A 26,806-nucleotide genomic window follows, 5' to 3' on the forward strand; every position below is an offset into this window, starting at 1 on the left:
GTGCAGAGCTGACGAGGAAACGAGGAGGTGTATGGGAGAGGCGGGGCAGGGCATAGGCTGCTGATCTCAATCGTTCGGGATAAGAGAGGAGGGAGAATTTCAACTAGACAACCAAGATGAATATCTTTGAGGAGAAAGTGAGATCTGCAGATGCTGGAGATCAGAGCTGAAAATGTGTTGCTGGAAAAGCGCAGCAGGTCAGGCAGCATAACGTCGATTCTCCTGTTCCCTGGATGCTGCTTGACCTGCTGCGCTTTTCCAGCAACACATTTTCAACCAAGATGAATAGACATTTGTAGGTTGTTCCAAACATCTTAAATAAATTGTGAATAGGCCTTGACAGTTTGCCCATCTAGCTTTTAGGAATTCTACCTAAAATCGTTTTTGCCGTTAGCATACATCCTGTTTTCGTATGGAAAACGTCAAACCAGATAAGATGAAAATTTTTTGCACCTTGTGTGAGATTCGGAAATAAACTTCTAATAATTGGTGGTCTTCCCAATGCGTCTGGCTGCCCTTATCCGGTCAGGTAGTAAAATTCAGGATTTTGAAAGGTGCTGACAAAGACGCTTTGGTTATGTTACTGAAGGGCTTTTGCCCGAAACGTCGATTTTACTACTCTTCGAATGCTGCTTGAACTGCTGTGCTCTTCCAGCACCACTAATCTAGAATATGTTACTGTAGTGCATTGTTGTAACTATTGTAAGTGCAAACACTCAAGTCTCCTTATTATTTTCACCAGTACAAAGTAGAAGAAAGTGACGCCGTGAGCGCGCACAATTCAGTGGCAAGACTTTCGATCACATCTTTCAAAATGTAATTTGCATTTTAAAAAATCCTACAACACCAGGTTATAGACCAACAGGTTTAATTGGTAACACTCGCTTTAGGAGCGCTGTTCCTTCTTCTGGTGGTTGTGACATTTGCGACGGAGAAAATATCCATCTAGTGAGAACGACACTCGGGTGGCAATGATTTCGAATTTCGCGCTCGCTGATTTAGGCGGCACAGGGCCACCGTACAGTGGTGAGAAGCCGGAGCGGTTGGCCGGTGCCTGACAACGATGAGCGGCGCGAGGCAGTCGGAGAGAGGAGATGGCGGTGACTCGGTAAGGGTCAGGCAGAGGGACGCGAGTTCACAGCCGGTCGGGCAGGAGGAGTGCGGGGCCCTGTAATAGTCCAGCCGCCGCGGTTCACTCTGTGGTGGCTTTGCCGGCGTGACTGAACTGACTGTTAAGCTCTGGAGCTCATGGGATGTACAACCGCTTCCGGGAATCCTTTAGAAACATAGAAAACAGGAACTAGCAGCTGTTCAATATGGGTATGGCTGAATATCCAGCACAGTATCCTGTTCTGCTTTCTCCCTGACACCTTTTGACCCCTTTACCTTAAGATAGCAGATTAAGTGATTAAGAAGGCATGTGGGATACCAGCCTCTATTAGTCACGACATAGACCTTAAGAGAAGTTATGCTAGAACTGTATAAAACGTTGGTTAGACCACAAGAGCTTTGTATGCGTGTTCTGGATTTCAAATTATAGGACAGATGTGATTGCACTGAAGCGGATGCAGGGGAGATTTAGCAGGATATTGCCTGGGTTGGAGAGTTCTGGTTATGAAGAAAGATTGAATCGTCTGGTGGTGTTTCCCTCGGAGGGGAAGAGGCTGGTGGGGGGTAAGTGACTGCGATGTATAAAATAACGAGGAGCATAGACAGGGTAGACGGGAAGAAACCTTTCTCCTTGGTTGAAGGTATTATGACAAGTGGCGTAGATTTAAGTTATGGGGCGGGAGATTTAGAGGGGATCTGAGAATTTTTTTTATCGCCAAGACGCTGTTGCAGATCTGAAACTCACTGTGTGTAGGGATGGTAGATGCCGTGCCAAAGCAAACAAGGTCATAAAACACATGCTGGAAATAGGATTAGAAGAGTTAGATGTTTGTTTTTAACTGGTGTAGACTCAATGGGCAAAGGACCTTTCTTAGTGCTGCTGACCTCTAAGACTCAGGAGATCTGGCAGCATCTGTGGTAAGACAATCAAAGTTAATGTTTCGAGGCTGATTTGACTCTTCAAAATTGAAAAACTACTTCAGTCACTCTACTGGACTCTAAACATTAACTCTGTCTGTCTGTCTGTCTCTCTCTCTCTTTCTCCACAGTTAGTGCTAGACCTCCTGAATTTCTCCATTCTGTGTTTAATATTAAAGACGTTCTCCAGATTTAACCACATCCCTAGCCAAGCTATAACAGTATAGTTATTATTTGGCAATGTGGAAAATTACCAAGATATATCCTATGCACAAAGAGCAGGACAAATCTTAAAATCACTCGATCATCAACAAAGTAATGGAATGGACCATTGGAATGCTATTCAGTGGCACTTGTTCAGCAATAACCTGCTCACTAATGTTCATGTTAATTTCTGCCAGGATCATTCTGCTCCTGACCTCAATGAAACTTGACTCAAACATATACATAAAAGCTGAGTTTAACATCAAATGAAAGTGATTGCCCTTGGTATGAAAGGCACCTTAGCAAAACTGCAATCAGTGAGAATTAGGAAGAAAATTTTCTATTCGTTGGAGTCATCCCTTGCACACAAGATTGTTGGTGGAGTTCACCGTCTCAACCCATGACATCACTTTAACTATTCCTCTGGACGGAGATTGCACACATTTGTAGCAGATGAGACCTGAACCTAATCGGGCCTCCTAATCCAAATGTACTACCACTGCTCTCAGATGCTCTGGATAGATATCTTTAATCAACATGTTTCAGACATGTTGCAACAGGTACCTGAGACAGGTGTGACTTGAACCTGGGTCTCTTGGCTCAAAGATATGGAAACTGTGGCATGGAGCTCCAGTTCCTCTGAGTATATTTTATTCTCTTCCACCAGGAAAACATCCATATGGCCAAATTGTATATTTACAAACAAAGCCTGTTGAGGGCAATGCTAGCATCAAAAAAAGTGAGGAGGGGATATTTTATAATCAACTTGTGCAGAATTGGCACCCGTTACCTTCATTCACTCCCTTCACCACACAGTGGCAGCAGTGTGTATCACTTGCAAGGTGCATGTAACAACTCAGCAAGGCACCTTTGATAGCACTTTGCAAATTGTGACCAGTTTCACCTTGAAGTTCAAGGGCAGCAGATACATGAGAACGTTGCTACATACAAGCTCCCCTCCAAGCCAGACACATGGATCTATATAATCATTCCTTTACTATTATTGGATCAAAATCATGGACTTCCCTCTTTACTGGATGTCCATACATATGACTGCTGTGATTCAGCAATTTGGCTCACTAACACCTTCTCCAGGACAATTAGGAATGGACAGTAAATGTTGACCATACCAACAATGTCCACATTGCTTACAACACTTTTTTTTTTGTAAAAGCTATTGGATAGAACTCTGGATTGTGATTATGGTTATTGGTTAGCTATGAGTTGGTAGTTGAAACTATGGCATTGGGATTGGTGGTTAAGATTCATGGGAAGAGCCATTGTTGACTTCACCATTGTCAGTAGGTTTTCATAATTTTAATGTGTGTGTACTCGCTAGTACCCTTTGGCTTATTTTGGCATTCTGGAACAGCCACTGTTTCTAGTTATACTATCCACAAACATTTCCATGTGAAATGAACCAAAACTAGTCTTATCTCCAGAAGGGGAAAGTGAGGACTATAGATATTGGAGATTAGAGTCAAGAGTGTGATGCTGGAAAAGCACAGCAGGTCAGGCAGCATCCAAGGAGCAGGAGCATCGACATTTCGGGCATAAGCCCTTCATCAGGAATGAGGAAAGTGTGCCATGCAGGCTAAGATAAAAGGTAGGGAGGAGGGACTTGGGGGAGGGGCGTTGGGAATGCGATAGGTGGAAGGAGGTTAAGGTGAGGGTGATAGGCCGGAGAGGGGGTGGGGGCGGAGAGGTCAGGAAGAAGATTGCAGGTCGAGAAGGCGGTGCTTAGTCCGAGGGTTGGGACTGAGAAAAGGTGGGGGGAGGGGAAATGAAGAAGCTGGAGAAATCTGCATTCATCCCTTGTGGTTGGAGGCTTCCAAGACAATAGGTGCAGGAGTAGGCCATTCTGCCCTTCGAGCCTGCACCACCATTCAATATGATCATGGCTGATCATCCTTAATCAGTATCCTGTTCCTGCCTTATCTCCATAACCCTTGATTCCACTATCCTTGAGAGCTCTATCCAACTCTTTCTTAAATGAATCCAGAGACTGGGCCTCCACTGCCCTCTGGACAGAGCGTTCCACACAGCCACCACTCTCTGAGTGAAGAAGTTTCTCCTCACTTCTGTCCTAAATGGTCTACCCCGTATTTTTAAGCTGTGTCCTTTGGTTCGGCACTCACCCATCGGCGGAAACATGTTTCCTGCCTCCAGAGTGTCCAATCTTTTAATAATCTTATATGTCTCAATCAGATCCCCTCTCAGTCCCCTGAACTCAAGGGTATACAAGCCCAGTCGCTCCAGTCTTTCAGCGTAAGGTAGTCCCACCATTCCAGGAATTGACCTCATGAACCTACGCTGCACCCCCATAATAGCCAGAATGTCTTTCCTCAAATTTGGAGACCAGAACTGCACATAATACTCCAGGTGTGGTCTCACCAGGGCCCTGTACAGCTGCAGAAGAATCTCTTTGCTTCTATACTCAATCCATCTTGTTATGAAGGCCAGCGTGCTTTTAGCCTTCTTCACTACCTGCTGTACCTGCGTGCTTACCTTCATTGACTGGTGTACAAGAACACCCAGATCTCTTTGTACTGCCCCTTTACCTAAATTGATTCCATTTAGGTAGTAATCTGCCTTCGTGTTCTTGCCACCAAAGTGGATAACCATACATTTATCCACATTAAACTGTATCTGCCATACATCTGACCACTCACCTAACCTGTCCAGGTCACCCTGTAATCTCCTAACATCCTCCTCACATTTCCCCCTGCCACCCAGCTTAGTATCATAAGCAAATTTGCTAATGTTATTACTAATACCATCTATATCATTAATATATATTGTAAAAAGCTGCGGTCCCAGCACTGATCCCTGCGGTACCCCACTGGTCACTGCCTGCCATTCCGAAATGGAGCCGTTTATCACTACTCTTTGTTTCCTGTCAGCCTACCAATTTTAAATCCAAATTAGTACTTTGCCCCCAATACCATGTGCCCTAATTTTACTCACTAACCTCCTGTGTGGGACTTTATCAAAAGCTTTCTGAAAGTCCGGGTACACTACATCTACTGGATCTCCCTCGTCCATCTTCAGAGTTACATCCTCAAAAAATTCAAGAAGATTAGTCAAGCATGATTTCCCCTTCATAAATCCATGCTGACTTTGATCTATCCTGTTACTACTATCCAGATGTCATAATTTCATCCTTTATAATAGACTCCAGCACTGAGTCAGACTAACTGGTCTATAATTTCCTGCTTTCTCTCTCCCACCTTTCTTAAAAAGTGGTACAACATTAGCCATCCTCCAATCCGCAGGAACTGATCCCGAACCTATCGAACTCTGAAAATAATCACCAACGCATCCACGATTTCTTGAGCCATCTCCTTCAGTACCCTGGGATGTAGACCATCAGGCCCCGGGGACTTATCAACCTTCAGATCTAACCGTCTCTCCAACACCAATTCCTGGCAAATATAAATTCCCTTCAGTTCAGGTCATTCAGCCACTGTTACCTCTGGGAGATTGCTTGTGTCTTCCCCAGTGAACACAGATCTGAAGTACCAATTCAATTCTTCTGCCATTTCTTTTTTCCCCATAATATATTCCCCTGTTTCTGTCTTCAAGGGCCCAATTTTAGTCTTAATCATTTTTTTGCCTTTCACATACCTAAAAAAGCTTTTACTATTCTCCTTTATATTTTTGGCCAGTTTACCTTCGTACCTCATTTTTTCTTTGCGTATTTCCTTCTTAGCAATCCTCTGTTGTTCTTTAAAAGCTTCCCAGACTCAGTTTTCCAACTTATCTTTGCTATGTTATACTTTTTCTCTTTTAACTTTATATGTTTCTTAACTTCCACAGCCACCCATGCCTCCTCCTAGGATCTATCTTCCTTTTTGGAATGAACTGATCCTGCATCTTCTGCATTATACACAGAAATATCTGCCATTGTTCCTCCACTGTCATCCCTGCTAAGGTATTGCACCATTGAACTTTGGCCAGCTCCTCCCTCATAGCTCGATAGTTCCCTTTATTCAACTGAAATATTGTCACTTCCGATTGTACCCTCTCCATCTCAAATTGCAGATTGAAGCTTATTGTATTATGGTCACTGCTTCCCAATGGCTCCTTCACTTCGAGGTCCTTGATCAATTCTGGTTCGTTGCACAATACCAGATCCAGAATTGCCTTCTCCCTGGTCGGCTCCAGCACCAGCTGAATCCATCTCGGAGGCACTCCACAAAGTCTCTTTCTTGAGGTCCAATACCATCCTGATTCTCCCAGTCTACCTGCATGTTGAAATCCCCCATAACAACTGTAGTGACATCTTTGCGACAGGCCAATTTCAGCTCCTGATTCAACTTACATCCGACATCCAGACTACTGTTTGGGGCCTATAGATAACTCCCAAGAGGGTCTTTTTACCCTTAGAATTTCTCAGCTCTATCCATGCTGACTCTACATCCCCAGATTCTAGGTCCCCCCACGCAAGGGACTGAATATCATCCCTTACCAACATGGTCACCCCACCCCCTCTGCCCATCAGTCTGTCCTTACAATAGCACGTGTAGCCTTGAATATTCATTTCCCAGGCCTTGTCCACTTGAAGCCACGTCTCAGTTATCCCCACAATATCGTATCTGCCAATTTCCAAAAGAGCCTCAAGCTCATCCACCTTATTTCTAATGCTTCGTGCATTCATCTATAGTATTTTTAATTTGTTACTGCCCTCACCCTTCCCATCAACTCCTATTTCACTCAACCTTACAGCATGATCCCTTTTTGAGTTTTCTGCTTCATTGATACAGTTGTCTTTCTTGACTTCCCTTGTTCTAACTTTCCCTTCAATTTCCTTCTTAAACATCCAGTTTGTCCCCTCCCCCCCCGCTACTTAGTTTAAACGCAGCTGTGTTGCAGTAGCAAACCTGCCTGCCAGAATGCTGGTCCCTAACCTATCAAGGTGCAAACCGTCTGTCTTGGATAATTTATGCTTACCACAAAACATACCCCAGTGATCCAAGAATTTAAATCCTTGCTTCCTGCACCAGTTCCCCAGCCACACATTCAAGTCCATTATCTCCCTGTTTCTGGCCTCACCAGCCCGAGGAACTGGAAGCAAACCGGAGATGACCACTCTGGACGTCCTGCTTTTCAGCCTCCTTCCTAGTTCTCCGAAGTCCCGCTGTAGCATGTTCCTCCTCTTCTTCACGACATCATTTGTGCCGACATGTACCACCACCTCTGGCTCTTCACCTTCGTCCTTGAGGATCTCCTGCACTCTGTCTGTGATGTCTTTAACCCTGGCACCAGGAAGGCAACGCACCATCCTTAAGTCCTGTCTGCTGCCACAAAAACCCCGGTCAGTTCCTCTCACTATGGAGTCCCCTATTACCACAGCTCTGTGCAATGTCCGACTCTTCCGCTCTGCTTCCACGCCAACGTTTGATTGACAGACCTGGCCGCCTCTCGGACTGGCAGTGTCATCTGTCTCTACTCTTTCCAAAAGATTCAACTTGTTCCTGGCAGGTATTTCCCCCAGTGTCTATTGCACCTGCCTGCTCTCTGCCTTCCTCATCGTCTGCTCTCTTCTGCTAGGTGGAAGATGAGGCGCTCTCCCTCCACGCGTCATGTTGCCATGGTCTGGCGATGGAGGAGGCCAAGGACCTGCATGTCCTTGGCAGAGTGGGAGGGGGAGTTAAAGTGTTCAGCCATGGGGCGGTTGGGTTGGTTGGTGCAGGTGTCCCAGAGGTGTTCTCCGAAATGTTGCGCAAGTAGGCGGCCTGTCTCCCCAATGTAGAGGAGGCCACATCGGCTGCAGCGGATGCAGTAAATGATGTGTGTGGAGGTGCAGGTGAATTTGTGATGGATATGGAAGGATCCCTTGGAGGGAAGTGAGGGGGGAGGTGTGGGCGCAAGTTTTGCATTTCTTGTGGTTGCAGGGGAAGGTGCCGGGAGTGGAGGTTGGGTTGGTGGGGGGTGTGGACCTGACTAGGGAGTGGCGGAGGGAGTGGTCTTTCCGGAATGCTGATAGGGGTGGGGAGGGAAATATATCCTTGGTGGTGGGGTCTGTTTGGAGGTGGCAGAAATGACAAAAGATGAGGTGATGTATCTGGAGGTTTGTGGGGTGGTAGGTGAGGACCAGTGGGCTTCTGTCCTGGTGGCAATTGGAGGGGCGGAGTTCAAGGGCGGAGGAGTGGGAAGTGGAGGAGATGTGGTGGAGAGCATCTTCAACCACGTCTGAGGGGAAATTGCGGTCTTTGAAGAAGGAGGCCATCTGGGTTGTTCGGTATTGGAATTGGTCCTCCTGGGAGCAGATGCAGCGGACGCGAAGGAATTGGGAATATGGGATGGCGTTTTTACAGGGGCAGGGTGGGAGGAGGTGTAATCTAGGTAGCTGTGGGAGTCAGTCGATTTATAGTAAATGTCCGTGTTGAGTTGGTCGCCCGAGATAGAAATGGAAGTAAATGATGTGTGTGGAGGTGTAGGTGAATTTGTGACGGATATGGAAGGATCCCTTGGGGCCTTAGAGGGAAGTGAGGGGGGAGGTATGGGCGCACGTTTTGCATTTCCTGCGGTTGCAGGGGAAGGTGTCGGGAGTGGAGGTTGGGTTGGTGGGGGGATGTGAACCTGACGAGGGAGTTGCGGAGGGAGTGGTCTTTCCGGAACGTTGATAGGAGAGGGGAGGGAAAGATATCCTTGGTGGTGGGGTCTGAGCAAATGATGTGTGTGGAAGTGTAGGTGAATTTGTGACGGATATGGAAGGATCCCTCCTCCATCGCCAGACCATGGCAACATGATGCCTAGAGGAAGAGCGCCTCATCTTCCGCCTAGGAACCCTCCAACCACAAGGGATGAATGCAAATTTCTCCAACTTCCTCATTACCCCCCCCCCCCCCCCCACCTTATCTCAGTCCCAACCCTAGGGCTCAGCACCGCCTTCTTGACCTGCAATCTTCTTCCCGACCTCTCCGGCCTATTACCCTCACCTTAACCTCCTTCCACCTATCGCATTCCCAATGCCCCTCCCCCAAGTCCCTCCTCCCTATCTTTTATCTTAGCCTGATTGGCACACCTTCCTCATTCCTGAAGAAGGGCTTATGCCCAAAATGTCGATTCTCCTGCTCCTTGGATGCTGCCTGATCTGTCTGCGCTTTTCCACTAACGCATTTTTCAGCTCTGATCTCCAGCATCTGCAGTCCTCACTTTCTCCATATATCTTGTTGCTAACAGAATATGTCAATGAATGAAGTAGCCATGTCTTCTTATCATACATCGGTACTTCATTGCTTGGTAGGAGGTTCGGTTAGCTCATTTGCCTGCATGTTGGGTTTGTGACGCAGAGTGGTGCTAACATGTAGATTCAATTCTCGTTACTGCGAAGGACTCTCTTTAATCTTTCCCCTTGCCTGAGATGTGATGACCCTTAAGTTAAACTAGTCGCAATCCTCTCTCTGTAAGGGGGTAGGAGAGCAGCAACTTTGCCTTTTATTATTTGGACAACTGCTGTCAACATATTGGATGTTGTAATTGTCCAGTACCTCAACTGGGAGAAAGTGAGGACTGCAGATGGTCAGAGTCAAAAGTGTGGCACTGGAAAAAAAGGAGCAGGAGGTTATTTTCTCAATCTTGAATGTATTTCTCTTTTTTATTCGCATGTCTGTTTGAAACTGTATTTTTCCATTCCTTTCCCAGGGCAGAACACTTATAGCAGTTGGACTTGGTGTTGCAGCTGCAGCTTTTGCAGGTAAAGCAAAAGTTCACTTCATGCTTCTGCACTTCTTCATAAACTATTATGGACCTTCATCTGTTCAAAAAGAAACAAAACTTTCATTCATATAATGCTTTGAGACTTCTGAAATGCTTTATAGTTAATTCATTTAAGAAACATGCTCCATTCAAAAATGAGAAAATACCCAGATTGTGTGTTTTGAGACTGAAAAATGTTAGACAAAGCATTGGGGAGAATGCTTCCGAATTTCTTTTACTTTCATGTTGAAAGTGCAGATGAAGCTTTGGCTTAACATTTCATCTTGAAGTCACCGACTCCTGACAGCATACCCTTATTATGGTACTGCAGTGTTAGCATAAATGATAGACAGAATCTTATTAGGGACTGATCAACATGGGCATTATTGTAAAAGTTGAAAAAGTCAAGAGATCAGGAATGAGGAGCTTCTCTGCATTGAGATCAAAATGTCAAAGATTTACAAGAAGCCAAAGGGACAACTTTTTCTTGCAAAGGGTGGTGCGTGTGTGTGGAATGAGCTGCCAGAGGAAGTGGTAGAGACTGCTACAATTGCAGCATTTAAAAGGCAATAGGATGGGTATATGAATCTCATCCCATTTGCCAGCACTTGGCCCATATCCCTCCAAACCCTTTCATATTTTAATTTAAATCTTTCCCCTCTCACCCTAAACCTATGCCCTCTAGTTCTGGACTCTCCCAACATGGGGAAAAAAAACCTTGTCTATTTACCCTAGCCATGCCCCTCTTGATGTTATAAACCTCTATAATGTCACCCTTTGGCCTCCGATGCTCCAGGGAAAACAGTCCCAGCCTGTTCAGCCTCTCCCCATAACTCAAACCCTCCAATCCTGGCAACATCCTTGTAAAGCTTTTCTAACCCTTTCAAGTTTCACAACATCCTTTCGATAGGCAGGAGACTAGAATTACACACAATATTCCAAAAGTGGCTGAACCAATGTCTTGTACAGCCGCAACATGAACTCCTATACTGAGTGCCTTCTGGCTGTAATACTCTGAGATATGTTTAGCCAGTCAGAATCCAGTAACTAGTTCCCTTGTGTGGCACCCTCACTGAGGCTATTGGATGGAAAGAACTATCATGTTTGCATAAACAGGAGTTCCTTTCCTGAAATTGAAATTAAGTCACATAGCAGAATCTGTGCAAATCATGTATCTGGGAATGCACAATGTTAACATTGAGTGTCTAAGTGGGAAGTCATTCTTTTCCAGCAATGACATCCTGTGTCTTGACATGCACAAGATGCAAAGGAGCCGCCTAAATATTCTTCAGTGTCATTACCTGGAGACATAACCAACGGTAGAAGCTTGCTGTGCTGAGTGTTATCTTATGGTAGAATCTATTGGAAGGGTTGTAAACCATTCCTCATATGGATATGTATGAAAAAGACATAAAGAAATCTATGTAAATGTCACCTCTCTACAACAGGTATTTTGATCTAGAATCAATGTAGTTGATTACAGGTGAAAACCTAATACAATGTGTTCAAAAATTGTTGTTTTATTTGTGGTTTTGATCTAATGTAGCAGCTGAATGGAATAAATCATCAGTAGCTTAGCTGTTGGTGTGAAATTACAAAGTCATCTCTTGATTAAGTGATAAGGCAAAACAATGGCTGAAGAATTTCAGTGTCGATAGTGAGGTCATCAATGTTGAACCAGAAAAAGATTTCTTTTTTAAATGTTGAAAAGCTAGAAACTATGTAGTTTCAAAGATGTTGAGACATCTACATGCACAAATGGCAGAATTGCTCATTGGTTAGCCTTTCTGCCTTACAGTGCTAGGTACTCAGGTTCGATTCCAGCTGCGGTGTGCATGCTAAGTGGATTAGCCATGGGAAATGCAGGATTACAGGGATAGGGTAGAGTGTTGGGACTGGGTGGGATGCTCTTCAGGGGACCGGTGTGGATTCAATAGGCTAATTGGCCTGCCTCCACGCTGTAGGGATTCTATATTTAAAAAAAAACAAAATATAGTTGCTAGTTATGGAAAATAAGGCTAACATTCTCTTAAAATGAATTTTAACTTGAATTATAACTTTAACATAAAGTCAGTAATGTTTTCCCTCAGCTATGCAAAACTTGGTTAGGTGACATTTGGACTACTTTATACAATTCATGGCATCATGATGGAAGGTATATGTTGATCTTCACAGGTGTGCAACAGAATGTTACGAAGTGCCCATGGTTAAATTACAAAGAACAATCAACTAAACTAGCCTTGCTTTACCTATTATTCTAAAGGGATGTCTTAATTCAGATTTTTAGAATTTTGAAAGGAACTGGAGGTAAGTAGAAGTAAACTGTTTCCACAGGTGAAGGTTTCTAAGATAATAGAGCATAAATTGAAACCAGTTATTTCATAAGAGCATTAGGAAACTTGCTTCACTCTTTGTTTGGTAGAAGTGGGAAACTCTCTCCCATAAAAAAACAGAAAATGTTAGCTCAGTTAATGTGTTTTAAATAATCTAAGATTAATAGTAACTATATTAAGCTAAAATCTAAAGATTATGGAGCTCTGGCAGGTGGATAAAATCAGGATATAGTTTAACCATGATCTCATTGAATGATAGGCCAGGCTCAAAGGATGAATGACTTCTTGTTTTATGTATCAAAAACCATTAAGGATTGTTTTGAATACTGAAAAGGCAATGAGAATTATACCTGATTTTTTCTTTTTGTTTTTAGGTCGCCATGCATTTCGATTGTGGAAACCTCTTCAACAAATAATTGTAGAAACGGCAAGAAGAATCCCTAGTCCTGTAGGTGTGCTAATAGCAGTGCTTGACTTTTCAAAAATATTATACTTGGATATTTGATCACTTTATGCATGTCTCATATTTTTGGGGTGCAGAACAGCTTGTATACTAAGCATGCTAATTGATGAAATTACTTTTGGGAGGGGTTTTCTGTCAAGAATTTGGGTGGCTTTGTGGCTCCATGGTAACATTTGTATTTTAGAGTCATGTGTTCACGATGCTCTAAGACTTGAGTACATTGACTAAACTGAAAGCCAAGAGTGTGCTTGGATGTCAAAGGTGCTGTATTTCAGAAGAGGTATTAAGCTCATTGATTTCCATGCCATTTTAAGGAATAGCAGAAAGAATCTTCAGGTATCTGAAGCAACAATTGTTCCTCTGCCAGCCCCACACACAACCAATGATTCTGTTGCTTGTTTTGACATTTGGATTTTTTCTCTATTTGCAAATCTGTTTGTGTTTTTACCTTAATTGTAAAAGCAGCTGTAAATCAAGTATTAATTCATTGACAGTAAAGCTCTTTACAATAACCTGAGAATGTCCTTCTAAGTCAAATGATCATCCTTTGTTGCCCCGAGTGTGCTTTGAATCTGAATTATATGGCAAGAGTTGGCTTATTAGGTAATCTGTACTTTGAAGACTGTTGACACTAAAATAGCTTCTTTATTACCTACTCTTGTAAATTCACGTGAATCAAAGCAATATAAAGGAAGTTACCTTGTGAGTTAGCACACCATGTTGTGACATCTCTAAGTTAAAGGGGTTAATGTTCCTCCAAAGAGTAACGCACCCAGACCCATTCCTCTACCCTATTATCCAATATTTACCCCTGACTAATGCACCTAACCTACACATCCCGAGCACTATGGGCAATTTAGCATGGCCACATCTTTGGATTATGAGAGGATACTGGAGCACCCGGAGGGAACCCATACAGACACAGGGAGAATGTGCAAACTCTGCACAGACAGTCATCTGAAGCTGGAATCGAACACGGGTCCCTGGTGCTGTGAGGCAGTAGTGTTCGCCACTGAGTCACCGTGCTGCTTCTTTCAGAAAATCTGAGAGGTAGAAATGTTTATCATCTGTGGAAAAAGTGGATTTAGAATCTTAAGCCTTGAAACAAGAGGATTGCTGTAAAAACTCAGATATTTCATTAAGGTCTTCTAAAGTAATCTCGATAATCAACCAACCAGATTTTTACAAACTTTCAGAGCAAGTAAGTTCAGCAAGAGAATGCCTTGGCAGCATTACTCACATTTATATAACAAGGATGTAATTTCATTGGAGTCAGTTCAGAGAAAATTCACCTAGACTACTTTCGGAGTTGAAAGGCTTTTCTTAAGAGGAGGAGGAGATTCAGCAGTTTAGGCCTATACTTGCTGGAGTTCAAAAGGATGAGAAAAAATCTAATTGAGGTATATAATAATGCTAAAGGCGCTTGACACACTAGATGTAGAGTGGACCTTTCGCCTTGTGGGACAACCTGGAATGAGCTGTCATAGGCTAACGGGTGGCAAATTTAAATCAGAGACTTGCTTCTCTCAAAGGATTGGGAATCTGTGGAATTCATTACCTCAGTGTGGTGGACACTGGGACACCAAATAAATTCTAAGAATGAGAGACTTTTTAAATTAGAAATGCATTAAAGGGTACTGGAGATTGGACAAGGAAATAGAGTTGAGACCGAGATGAAATCAGCCATGATCACGTTAGTGATAGAGCAGGCTCGAGGGGCAGAATTGCTCCTGCTCCTATTTTTTATGTTCAACTCCAAGAATAAAAAAAAAGACAAAGTATTGTGGATGCTGGAAATCTGAAATAAAACCAGGAAGTACTGGGGAAACACAGTAGGCCTGGCAGCATTTGAGGAGAGGGAAACAAAGTTAACTTTTTGAGTCTGATATGACTTTTCTGAACAGTTCCAAAGAAGAGTCATAATTGATCAAAATATTAATTTTGTTTCTTTCTCTACGGATATTGCCAGATCTACTGAGTTTCTCGAGCACTTTGTTTTTTTTAATCTTGAGAGTAAATCTTTTTTAAAAAGTGTATGTTATGAAGACTTTCCAAATCCACACGAGACAAAGATGAACCAATTTTGTTGCAGTTGATTTGTACTGCAGGTGTAAACACGGTTTTGCTGTTAGGAAACAGTCATCACAACCAGCACTCAACTCAGGATATGGATAGATCATCTATGTAGATATGGATGAAACATTTCTATGAGACATCTGACAAGTTTCATGCTCACAGATTTACTACTAAAAAAATTCAACAACAACCAACATCTCTCCTGTAGTACCTTTTGATATTAAAAAAATGTTAAAGCACTTGCAAGCACAAGAGGAAATGTTTGGGGTGGCATGGTGGCTCAGTGGTTAGCACTGGGTGACTGTCTGTGTGGAGTTTGCACATTCTCCCCGTGTCTGCATGGGTTTCCTCCGTTCTTCAGTTTCCTCCCACAGTCTAAAGATGTGCAGGTCAGGTGAATTGGCCATGCTAAATTGCCCATAGTGTTAGGCACATTAGTCAGATGGAAATGGGTGTGGGTGGGTTACTCTTCGGAGGGTCGGTGTGGACTTGTTGGGCTGAAGGGCCTGTTTCCACATTGTAGGGAATCTAATCTAAAAAACATTTAAACATGTCAAGGAACTTGAAATTACTGACAGTAAACAAGTAGTCAAGCATAATAGCTGTTGGGATCTGAACACTTGGAAAGTGCAGACTCTGCTTGTGAAGTGGTTGGATTATCATACAAATAATGTGGGGTAATCTGAAGAAGCCACTCCTACACTCAGTTTAGGTGCAGTTTTAGATTGAGAAGCATATTTAAAGTATTGGAAAAAGATAGAAACTTTCATTGTATACAACTCTTATTTTTACATTAATAAGACGGAGTTTCTTAGCAGCACAATTGCAACTCAATTAAACCCATCCTGAAATAATTTCTTGGGGGTTGTTGTGATGCTACTTCCTTTGCCCTGTCAATCCTTAAATTATTGTGTTACTTAATTTGTGTTTAATGATCAAATAATGGTTCAAAATGGTAACTCGGACCATAAATAAAGATGTTTTTCTAGAATTCCAAAATACAGCATCACAGAAATAAGTTTAGCAAACAAAATATTCTACTAGATATATGTATCATTAACAGATGGGTTACTATGGGACATTTTATCTTGTAGAGCTTTCCAGCATATTACAAAGGAGGATTTGAAGCAAAAATGAATAAGCGTGAGGCCACCCTTATATTAGGTGTCAGGTAAGTGTTGTCACTCATTCATGTGTAGATGCTGTTTTGGGAATCCCATTGGCTAAGGTGTTACAATTTCAGAGAGACATTTGCAGATTACTTGCTGTAGGTTTGGAAAACAATCCTGTAGAATCATGATAAATGTTCATGATGATAGTGTGGGAAATCAAGAGCCTCTGCAAGTATCCTATCCCTGTTTGCTTCATGGCAAGTAACATAAATTAGTCCTAACCAAACTTCAGTAAGGGTGGAAGTTGGGAGCAGCCACCTCACTGGGTTTTTTTTTTACAGACCCCCTAATAGCAGTAGAGAGATCAAAGAACTCATAGGCTGGCAGATTTTGGATAAATGCATATGTAGCAGGGTTGTTTTCATGGGTGACTTCAATTTCCCAATATTGACTGGAACCTCCTTAGTGCCGATGGTTTGGATGGAGCTGTTTTTGTCAGGTCTGTTCAGGAGGGTTTCCTTACTCAGAATGTAGACAGGTCGACGAGGGGAGAGGCCATTTTGGATTTGGTGCTGAGCAATGAGCCAGGACAGATGTCAGAACACTTTGGTGACAGTGACCATAACCATAGCCATGGAGAAGGTAACTCCCCAGTTACCATGGGGAGCTATTTAATTGGGGAAAAAGAAATTATGACGCTATCGGACACTAATTGGCAAATCCAGTTTGGGAGCAGTTGTTCCACAGAAAGGGCACAAGACATGTGGAAACTGTTTAAGGAGCAGTTGTTGCAAGTGATGCATTAATTTGTTCTCCGAGACAGGAAAGAAGTGTAAGATTAAGGAGCCTTGGATGACTAGAACAGAGGAACGTTTTGTCAAAAGGAAGAAGGCAGCTTATGTAAGGTGGAGGAAGCAAGGATCTCGCACGGCTTTAGAGGATTACAGGCTTACCAGAAAGGAGCTCAGAAATGGACTGAGGAGAGCCAGGAGGGGGTATGAAAAATGTTTGGCGGGAAGGATTAGGGAGAACCCAAAGGCATTTTACTCATACATGAGGAATAAGAGAATGATCAGGGAGAAGGTAGGACCGATCAGGGATACAGGAGGGAACTTGTGCGTGGAGTCTGAGCAGATAGGGGAAGCCGAAAATGAGTTTTTTGCTTTGGTTTTCATTAAGGAAAGGGACCTTGTTGTGAATGAGAACTTCGAGGACCTGGGAAAAAAGCTTGAGCAGACTGAGATTGAGGAAGTTGATGTGCTGGAAAGTTTAGCAATTATTAAGATTGATAAGTCCAGACCAGATTTATCCTAGTTTGCTCTGGGCAGTGAGAAAGGAGGTTGCTATACCGCTGGCGAAGACCTTTGCTTCCTCACTCTCCATGGGAGCCATACCCAAGGATTGGGGGAGGAGATTGTTGTTACCCTTCTAAAAAACAGGAATAGGAAATCCCAGGCAATTACAGACCAGTCAGTCTTACGTCTGTGGTCAGCAAGGTTTTGGAGAGAATTCTGAGGGATCGGACTTAGGACTATTTGGAAAAGCATAGCGTGATTAAAAGCAGTCAGCATGGCTTTGTAAGGGGAGGGTCATGCCTCACAAATCATATTGAGTTCTTTGAGGAGGTGCCGAGACAGGTTCGTGAAGGTCGAGCAGTGGATGTGGTATACATAGACTTCAGCAAGGCATTTGATGAGGATCCCCATGGTAGGCTCATTCATAAAATCAGGAGGTATGGGATACAGAGAGATTTGGCTCTCTGGATTCAGAATTGGTTGGCTGACAGAAAGCTGAGAGTGGTTTTAGATGGAAAGTATTCTACCTGGAGGTCAGTGGTGAGTGGTGTCCCACAGTGCTCTGATCTTGGTCCTCTGCTCTTTTAGTTTTTTTAAATATCTTGGATGAGGAGGTTGAGGGGTGGATTAGTAAATTTGCAGATGACACAAAGGTTGGAGGTGCTGTTGATAGTATCGACGGCTGTTGCAGGCTGCAGCGTGACATTGACAAGATGCAGCGGTAGGCTGAGAAATGGCAGATGGAGTTCAACCTGGATAAATGCAAAGTGATTCATTTTGGAAGGGCGAACTTGAATGCTGAATATAGGATTAAGGACAGGATGCTTGGCAGTTTGGAAGAACAACGAGATCTTGGTGTTCAAATGCATCAATCGCTCAAAGTGCCACCCAGGTAGACAGGGTTGTCAAGAAAGCATATGGTGTTTTGACTTTTATTAATAGGGGATTGACTTTAAGAGCCGCAAGGTTTTGCTGCAGCTCTACAAAACCATGGTGAGACCACACTTGGAATATTGTTTCCAGTTCTGGTCACCCCTATAATAGAAAAGATGTGGAGGCTTTGGAGAGGTGGCAAAGAAAGTTTAGCAGGATGCTGCCTGGACTGGTGGGCTTGTCTTATGAAGAGAAGTTGACTAAGCTCTGACATTTCTCTGTGGAGAGGAGGAAGAAGAAAGGTGACCTGATCGAGGTGTACAAGGTAATGAGAGGCAGAGATAAAGTTGATAGCCAGAGACTTTTCCCCAGGGCAGGATTGATGGCCATGAAGGGTCATAGTTTTAAGGTGTTAGGAGAAAGGTATAGAGGAGATGACAGAGGTAGGTTATTTACGCAGAGAGTTGTGAATGCATGGAATGCGTTGCCAGCGGTGGTGGTGGAAGCAGTCATTAGGGATAGTTAAGTGACTGCTGTACATACAATTGGACAGCAGTGAATGGAGGGATGCATAGGTTAGGTTATTTTATTTTAGATTAGGATTAATCCTCGGCACAACATTGTGAGCTGAAGGGCCTGTTCTGTGCTGTACTTTTCTATGTTCTATGTTCATAAAAGCAGCAGGTTATTTTTTTACAAAATCTCAATGCATTTTGATGCCAGTAAGTACTTGGGTGCTTGTGAAGTTTTTAACTTTCATTAAGTGTCGAATTCTAATTGACCACTTGAAATTCTTTACCATTCCCACTTGGGCCACATATTGTTAGATTGGTTCATTCCAAAAGTTTGGTGCTCTCAGCACTGTGCTGAAGTATTAACCTAGAATTTGTCCTCAAATCAGGAAAGGTATTATCAATCTCCACCAGTTCATAAAGCAAAATGGGAACATCTGGGCCACACTTCAGCTCACTCTCCTTGAAATGAATGACTGGGTGCTTGGTGATAAATACATGGTGACCTATTATGTTAAATGATGGATTCAGAATTTTAAGGTAAAACGCTGAAAACACATTGATCAGCTTGTCGAGTGGATTCAGTGGTTAGATTCAAATTTCATACAGTTTACCATTGTGGGAGCTTTTTCTTTTATCCTTGAGAGATGTTTTGAATGAATGTTGAGTATAGATTGATGTGTCTCTTTTTAGTTCATCAGCTTCTCGAACAAAAGTTGGAGAAGCCCATAAAAGAATTATGCTCTTGAATCATCCTGACAGAGGTAGGAATAATATTTAATGGAAACTTCAAATAAATGGATCAGTTTGAATTCCTTAGAGAGTAACTCTAATTATCTAGACTGGAAAGTCACATAACTTTTAAACGTTTATTTCTCTTTTGTTATTGGTTACAGCATTGAGTGAGCACCTGTCGGTCACTTCAAGAAGTTTATAGGCAATGATTAATCAGGAGTCTTAATGCGTAAAAAGTTAATATTTGAAATCCTACACTAAGTGAGATAACCTGAGTAAAGTAACTCTGAAGAATTCTCTCTAATTCCTCAATGGTATGGATATACTGTCTTAAAGTCTCTTGCCAGCACAATGGTGGAAAGTCAGTGTTGCCCTTCCATGTCTCAGTTCATTGATTTGGATGGTTGGGTTTGCACTCCTTAAGATTATTTATCCTTGTGCTTGTTAAATTACTTTGACTGCCTAATTCTTGTTTTTCAAAAATGTGTTAAAATCCCAAGGCCTCATCCCTTCTTCTCTTGTGTAACTACCTCCAAGCCAATTGTATTTCTCCAGCTGTTCTTGTCAATCCACCCACATCACCATCCTTACATCTTTCCACCTCCGGGATCCTGTTTTATAGCCCATTTGGTAAATGTCCTAATTTTTTCTCTGTTGATTCGGAATATGATATTTGAGGCCTAATGGTTTTGGGACCTAATATCAGCAGAAATAAAATAAAATAAAATAAAATAAAGAACTGCAGGTGTTGGAAATCTGAAATATAAACAGAAACTCAGCAGGTCTGGTAGCATCTGCAGACAGAAAGCAGAGCCAATGTATCAAGTAGAGTGACCAAAGTCTAATTCTGAAGAAGGGTCACTGGACTTGAAACATTGACTGCTTTCTGCCCAAAGATGCTGCTGTAACTGTTGAGTTTTTCCAGCAATTTGTTTTTGTTCCCATATTTCCTGTTGTTGGCTGACTGGCATGCCATCTCACCAATACCAATCCTCCTTTCAGTCATTTCTGAGAAGGCCAGGTTAGGTGTGGAATGGTTAACCACTCATGAGTGGAGGTTGAGAAAATCAAGGGTCTCTTTTAAGATTCCTTTTTCATGCCAACTGGACTCTCCTTGGAATCTTTCAGGGTTCTACATTAAATTTGATTCAATGACTCCAAATGACAAATCCTATAGCTTGGTGCAGTTGTATGATTATGCTCCTTTGTCCTTGGGGTGAATTACATCTTTAAAGATACTTCTTTTGAGGAAAATTCCAAGTAAGTATGTAGCTTGAATAGTGGCATTTTGAATAAGCAGCTTGATGTTTATCTTTTTCCTCCAAAATCATCATCATTACATTGAAACTCATGTTGAGACTAAAAGCCTATGCTCACCTTCCCAACTTTCAAATTGACCTCCTTTTATCAAAACTCTTCCTCTAAAGGTAATGGACCAATATCATACCAAAATATCCATCTGTTTTGTTTCTCACCCTTCAAAAGTCAAATATGGTCACTCTTTCGGTATAGCCTCCTAACATTGATTTGGAATCTGAAACACCGACTGAGATAGGAAAATGAAAAATCGGCAAACCTGCAGAAAAAGAAGTCATTGGAATATGTTGGGTGAAAACAAAACAGCTGATCCCAGACAAAATGGAGTGGAGACTCTGGCAGATTGGAGTACTGTATTGACCTTCATCTTTTATTAGAATAATCAGTTTTTTTAATTCCTACTTTGTCGGGTTGTCTTGTACACATGCCACCTTGCAAGTAAACTCGGTAATTGTTTCAGCAGGAGTAGACAACCATAATAATGGCTGATGAAGTATGACCATTTAAATGACTTGCTTACCCTCAATTAGTGTTTTTTCTGTATTCTTATGCTATTGAAGTATAGAAGCATAACATGGATCAAACCATCCATTCATCTTCACACTGAACAGTCCCTCACATACTGCTTGCCCTCACGAGTAGCTTTTATACGTTACACGTTTGGGTTGGGTGAGTTTCTGTGTACTTGCTATCATGTCTAAACTGTACTCTTGTTAATCCCTGGATTTGGGCCTGATTTTTACATATTGGTACTTGAATAAAAATCATTATCAATGGTTAGAGTTTAGTCTAGGTGTTATATCTGGTGGAGAGGAATGTTATGAATTAATGTGCCACTTATGTTATGTATCTCTGCTCCTGTAACCACCGATGTAAAGCAGTTTAAATGATACAGGATTCATGTAGTCTTAAAAAAGGGTAGATTGTAAAATGGGAAGATAGCTATTGAAATTTGACTTTTAATGGTCTGTTTATAGAGTGATGAGGTATAACCAAATATTACAATGCAATCATTTGGTCAGTCATATTTTCTCTCAGCAATTAACATGCATTATAATGATTTCATTATGAAAAGACATTTAAGGATATTATGCTATTACGATTGTGATCAAAACCAATAATAAAGAACAAAGAACAGTACAGCACAAGACCAGGCTCTTCTGCCCACCAAGACTGTGCTGACACATGATGTCTTTCTAAACTAAAACCTTTTGCCTCTATACTGTCTGAATCCCTCTAATCTCTGCCTGGGTCTCTGCCTGGTCATATATCTGACAAGATGCGACTTAAATGTTGCTATTGCATCAGACTCACCACTACCTCTGGCAGTGCATTCCAGGCACATAACACCTTTTTTGTTTTGTTTTTGAAAACCTGTCTTACTCATCTCCTTTAAACGTATCCCCTTTTCCCTTAAACCTATGACCTCTAGTAATAGAATTTTTTACAAATGACTGACTGTCCATTCTGTCTATGCTTCTATCATGCTACAATATTCCAAATGTGGCGTAACTAAGGATCTCTTTAGCTGCAATATGACATGCCAATTTCTACGCTCTGGGCCCCCGACTGATGAAGGAAAGCATGCTACATTTCTTCTTATCTACTTTTGTTGCGAATTTCAGAGAACTGTTGACCTCTAAACCTAGGTCTCTCTGTATATTGATGCTACTAAAGGTTCTGCCATTTACTGTATAATTCCCTCCTGCATTGGATCTCCCAAAATGCACTGACCTTGCATTTGTCCCGATTACACTGCATCTGTCGTTTCTCTGCCCAAATCCTTAACCTATATATCCTGCTATATCCTTTGGCAATCCTCCTGACTATATGTAGCTCCCCCAACATTTGTGTCATCTGCAAATTTACTAATCAGGCCACCTATATTTTCCTCCAAGCAAGTTTCATATGTATATATGTATATGCGTGTGTGTATGTATGATATATATAACACACTACAAACAACATGCGTCCATAACTGCATCTGGTTAGGCTCATTCCCCAAACCAGGCCTTGTATGGTCACTAGCCTATTGACATTGGACTATTGACATTTTGTTTAAAAAAAAAAAAACCACCCTGGACACACACAATATATATACGCGCACACTCCTGCACTAATAGAGTCCGAATCAGTATACAGGAAGTCAAAATCACCCAACACCGTAATCCTGTTGTTTTTACGGTGGCTCAGTGGTTAGCACTGCTGTCTCACAGCCCCAGGGATGCGGCTTTGACTCCAGCCTTGTGCAACTGTCTTTGTGGAGTTTGCACGTTCTCCCTGTGTCTATGTGGATTTCCTCCAGGTGCTCTGGTTTCCTCCCACAGTCCAAAGATGTGCAGTTTAGGTGAATTGGCAATGATAAATTGACCATAGTGTTCAGGGATGTGTAGGTTAGGTGCATTGTTAAAGGGGTAAATGTAAATTACAGTAATGGGGAATGGGTTTGGGCGTGACACTCTTTGGAGAGTCGGTGTGGAGTTGGGCGGAAGGGCCTGTTTCCACACTAGGGATTCTATGATTACATTTTTCCATAAACTTTCCATGTATGTTCCTCTATCACCCACTGACAGTTGGGAGGCCTGTAATACAACCTCATCAAAATGATTGCACCCTTTGTATTCCTGAGGTCCACTCTGACAAGCATAACTCATGAATGAACTAAATGAGGCTTTTTGTAACAAATATTCAACAACTAATCTGCAGCGAATAAAACTTTGCTTTAGTGAATTTTGATTAATTTTCAAATTAGTCAGTTAAGAATGTATTGAAATCACTTTTAACGAAGGTCATTTTTTTCAAAAATAATTGTTATGTAAAGTGTGGTCACAGTATAACTTAAACATTGTTGGTGAAGTGATTGTTCACTTGTGGGGTAAGTCAGGCTTGATCAATGGAGGGCACAATGCTTGCATTTAATGTTCAAATTAATTGCTGTCAAAATGGAGATTTGACTGGAGAATTAGACATTTAAAACTGGAAGTGATAATGCTGTAGAATTAATTTCTTAATTTTCAATTTTATCCCTTTTCAACACTTGAAAGTTAACTTGACCCTTGATGCCTAAAAGGCCAAGCAACAAAACCAAAGTAGCATAGTAACATTCAGTAGATAATTATTGTTTGCATATTATGGATCAACATATACATCATGAAATTTTGTTTAGTAGCAAGTAAAGACATTATTATTTTATGTGCTTATCAGTCTATTACCTCATCTGAGCCACTTCTTTTCACTGACCTTGTAAGAAGCAGATATTATTAACATTTACACTTGGGTTTAGCAACTCCCATACCATCTCACCAAGCTTTCCTATAGACATTTTAAAGTCATTGGCGTTGATGTGAGACAAGTCAAATAATCTTCTAATTTTATCCTGAGGATTTCAGCAGCAAACCAACCCACATGCCCACCCTGGACAGACATAATCAGTCCCTCAATTGAGGTTGTAATCCACTATTTGGGAGCTGCTGTGTTACAACATAACCAGAGTGTGAAACAATATAAAGCTCAGGTTCTCAGCCCTGCACATCTACTTGTGCACCCTTTCTTGAGGGAATGGTAGAAGGTAAATATTATTATTTCTAATCAAATCAAATTAGTGAAATCTAGGTGCTGTAAGTGTACAGTCAAAAATAGTTTAATTTTTAATGCTCCTAGTTATGATCTGAGAAGCACTGCCGGAATGGACAATGGGAGCAGATTTTGACTTTCAAAGGGTATTGGATATAAATGTTTTTAAATGAACTTTTTCAGGCATGTTAATATACCTCTCAGACAAGTGGAATTTGAACACAGATCTTCTGTGCTACTGAACCACAACTTCCTTTGTTTGAAATGGAAATATTTCTGGTGTTATGTGAATGAGCAGACATGTGAATTGGATAGTCCTTTCAAAAGCTAGTACAGTCATGATGGTTTGAATTGTCACTTATTCTGTCAACTTCTGATTGTGTAAGTGGAATCTTTTTTTAAAATGCTGGATATTGTACACCAATGTTTTATCGGGTAACTGCATTGTTTAATTATTGCTGAGCTGAAAATGTGTTGCTGGAAAAGCGCAGCAGGTCAGGCAGCATCCAGGGAACAGGAGAATCGACGTTTCAGGCATAAGCCCTTCTTCAGGAATCCTGAAGAAGGGCTTATGCCCGAAACGTCGATTCTCCTGTTCCCTGGATGCTGCCTGACCTGCTGCGCTTTTCCAGCAACACATTTTCAGCTCTGATCTCCAGCATCTGCAGACCTCACTTTCTCCCTAATTATTGCTGAGCACTATTGCAAATAGAACAAGAGTCAGAACTTGAAAACCGTTAAGAAGCCAGAGAACCTTGCAATTCTAAATTAAACTAGAGCTCATTTATGTCCCTATAATTTTAGGAGGATCACCATACCTGGCTGCAAAGATCAATGAAGCAAAAGATCTACTGGATTCTTCCAGCAAGAAATGATTTCTCATGACTGTTATTGTTTTATTGTATACAATTTAGCAGTAAAATATTATACCTTTTGAATAAGATTGTTCTCACTTATGCTCTAATATAGTTATAAACATTACAGTTGAAATGTGTTGATGAAAATTGGATTTGGAGTGAGAAAGTGAGTTTTTCTTTCATACAAGACGAATAAGAACTTTGCAGAATTTAGTTTACAGGAGTGAAGCTTAATTTAAACACATTATCAAATGAGTGTGAGATTTACACTCCAATGATGTTTGCGTGATAAATAGATTTTATTCTTTGAATGCAACCCTAGATGTGATGACTTCATTTTCATTCCTTGTATGTAGTCTACATATATATGGTTATTACTGCTTTAGCTCTGGGAATAAGGGTTAGGCCTATTATGTCTTATAAGGGAACAAATATGAGAATATTTAAAGATAATGAATGTGAAGGGCTGTAGGAGAGAGCCAAATAGTGGAATCATTATTATTGAGTCTGTTAAAGTCAAATTTGAACTTGTCAGTTGTCTGATCATCAACTAAGTGCCTCCAAGGCAGTAGACGTTTGGAACTGAGTCAGTGGATGCTAGATTTGGGATGGTTTTTATTGCCTGAATCAGTTGTTCAATAGGAAAGAATAGAGTTGCTATCTAATGTTAGAGGATAATTGATAGGATAGTTATAGCTTGAGCAGTTTGGAGATGCTAACACTGGTAATGATATCTGTGAAAAGAGTTATGTAGAGTCGCAAGATGGTCATTCAGACTTGAATCTGTTCTGCTATTCAGTTATTTCATAGGACAGCTTCAAGGCCAGTTCCTGGTTCCTAGCACTGTTAACTAAAGAGAGGGTGATCTGCTACCTCAACAGAAATTCAGACCCATGTTTGGCTGCCTTTCCCCGCTTTAGAGCAGCTTTTACAAATTAAAGAAATATTGTTCATACTTGCTGTTGTATCAATATTGTTGACTCTTTTAGGAGTTCTCTTCCCAACAATCTGGTAAAGACATGTGACATACCATTTTTGTTTGTCTGTTTGCAGAGGGCTTTTTCCATTGGGCAAAATGCAAACTTAGTATGAAGTTCCCACATCCTTATTGGTTTGATGAAGACTACCAAACTTCTTGTACATTGGCACTAATCTCAGAACATTACAACTGACAGCAGAGCTAGACAGGGGTGGCATGTTGGCTCAGTGGTTAGCACTGCTGCCTCACAGTGCCAGGAAGCTGGGTTCGATTCCAACCTTGGGAGACTGTCTGTCTGTCTGGAGTTTGCATGTTCTCCTCGTGTCTGCATTGGTTTCCTCCAGGTGCTCCGGTTTCCTCTCACAGTCCAAAGATGTGCAGGTTAGGTGGATTGGCCACGCTAAATTGCCCGTAGTGTTCAGGGTTGTGTAGGTTAAGTGCATTAGTCAGGGGTAAATATAGTGTAGGGGGAATGGGTCTGGATGGTTTACTCTTCGGACTTGTTGGACCGAAGGGCCTGTTTCCACACTTGTAGGGATTCTCTTCTAGGCCTGGGGAAGTACAGTTGTGGATCATTTTTGTGGGTTTGCTCATTTTCATGTTAATAGAACCTAATTTTGCCTTTTTGATCCACATTTCATTTTCTCCCATGTATTGGAGAGAAACTAGATGGCATCAATTCCCACATGAAAGTCTGAGTAGTTACCTTACAACGGCAACTCACAACTTGCTCCTATGGGGCTCC

The 26,806-nt window shown here is 41.8% G+C and overlaps 1 protein-coding gene across 3 annotated transcripts; it reads left to right on the forward strand.

The window, feature by feature from the left end:
• The first annotated feature begins 974 nt into the window (after positions 1 to 974).
• On the forward strand, positions 975 to 25,398 carry LOC122554949 (dnaJ homolog subfamily C member 15-like). Of its 3 annotated transcripts, XM_087993021.1 has the most exons (7): positions 975 to 1,108; positions 9,883 to 9,934; positions 12,644 to 12,717; positions 15,903 to 15,979; positions 19,294 to 19,364; positions 20,464 to 20,595; positions 25,030 to 25,398. In XM_087993021.1, the coding sequence occupies exons 1-6, from the start codon at positions 1,064 to 1,066 to the stop codon at positions 20,553 to 20,555; spliced, it is 411 nt and encodes a 136-aa protein (XP_087849147.1). In that variant the 5' UTR covers positions 975 to 1,063; the 3' UTR covers positions 20,556 to 20,595; positions 25,030 to 25,398. The 3 variants fall into 3 exon arrangements, with proteins under 3 accessions (XP_087849147.1, XP_087849149.1, XP_087849148.1); XM_087993023.1 differs by lacking the exons at positions 20,464 to 20,595; positions 25,030 to 25,398 and adding an exon at positions 21,218 to 24,701 and having other exon boundaries at positions 984 to 1,108; XM_087993022.1 differs by lacking the exon at positions 20,464 to 20,595 and having other exon boundaries at positions 996 to 1,108.
• Positions 25,399 to 26,806: the final 1,408 nt, after the last annotated feature.

Source organism: Chiloscyllium plagiosum, unplaced genomic scaffold (genome assembly GCF_037043375.1).
Source record: "Chiloscyllium plagiosum isolate Xiang-an unplaced genomic scaffold, Cpla_swu_hap1 HiC_scaffold_12, whole genome shotgun sequence".
In the NCBI taxonomy this organism is placed as follows: domain Eukaryota; kingdom Metazoa; phylum Chordata; class Chondrichthyes; order Orectolobiformes; family Hemiscylliidae; genus Chiloscyllium; species Chiloscyllium plagiosum.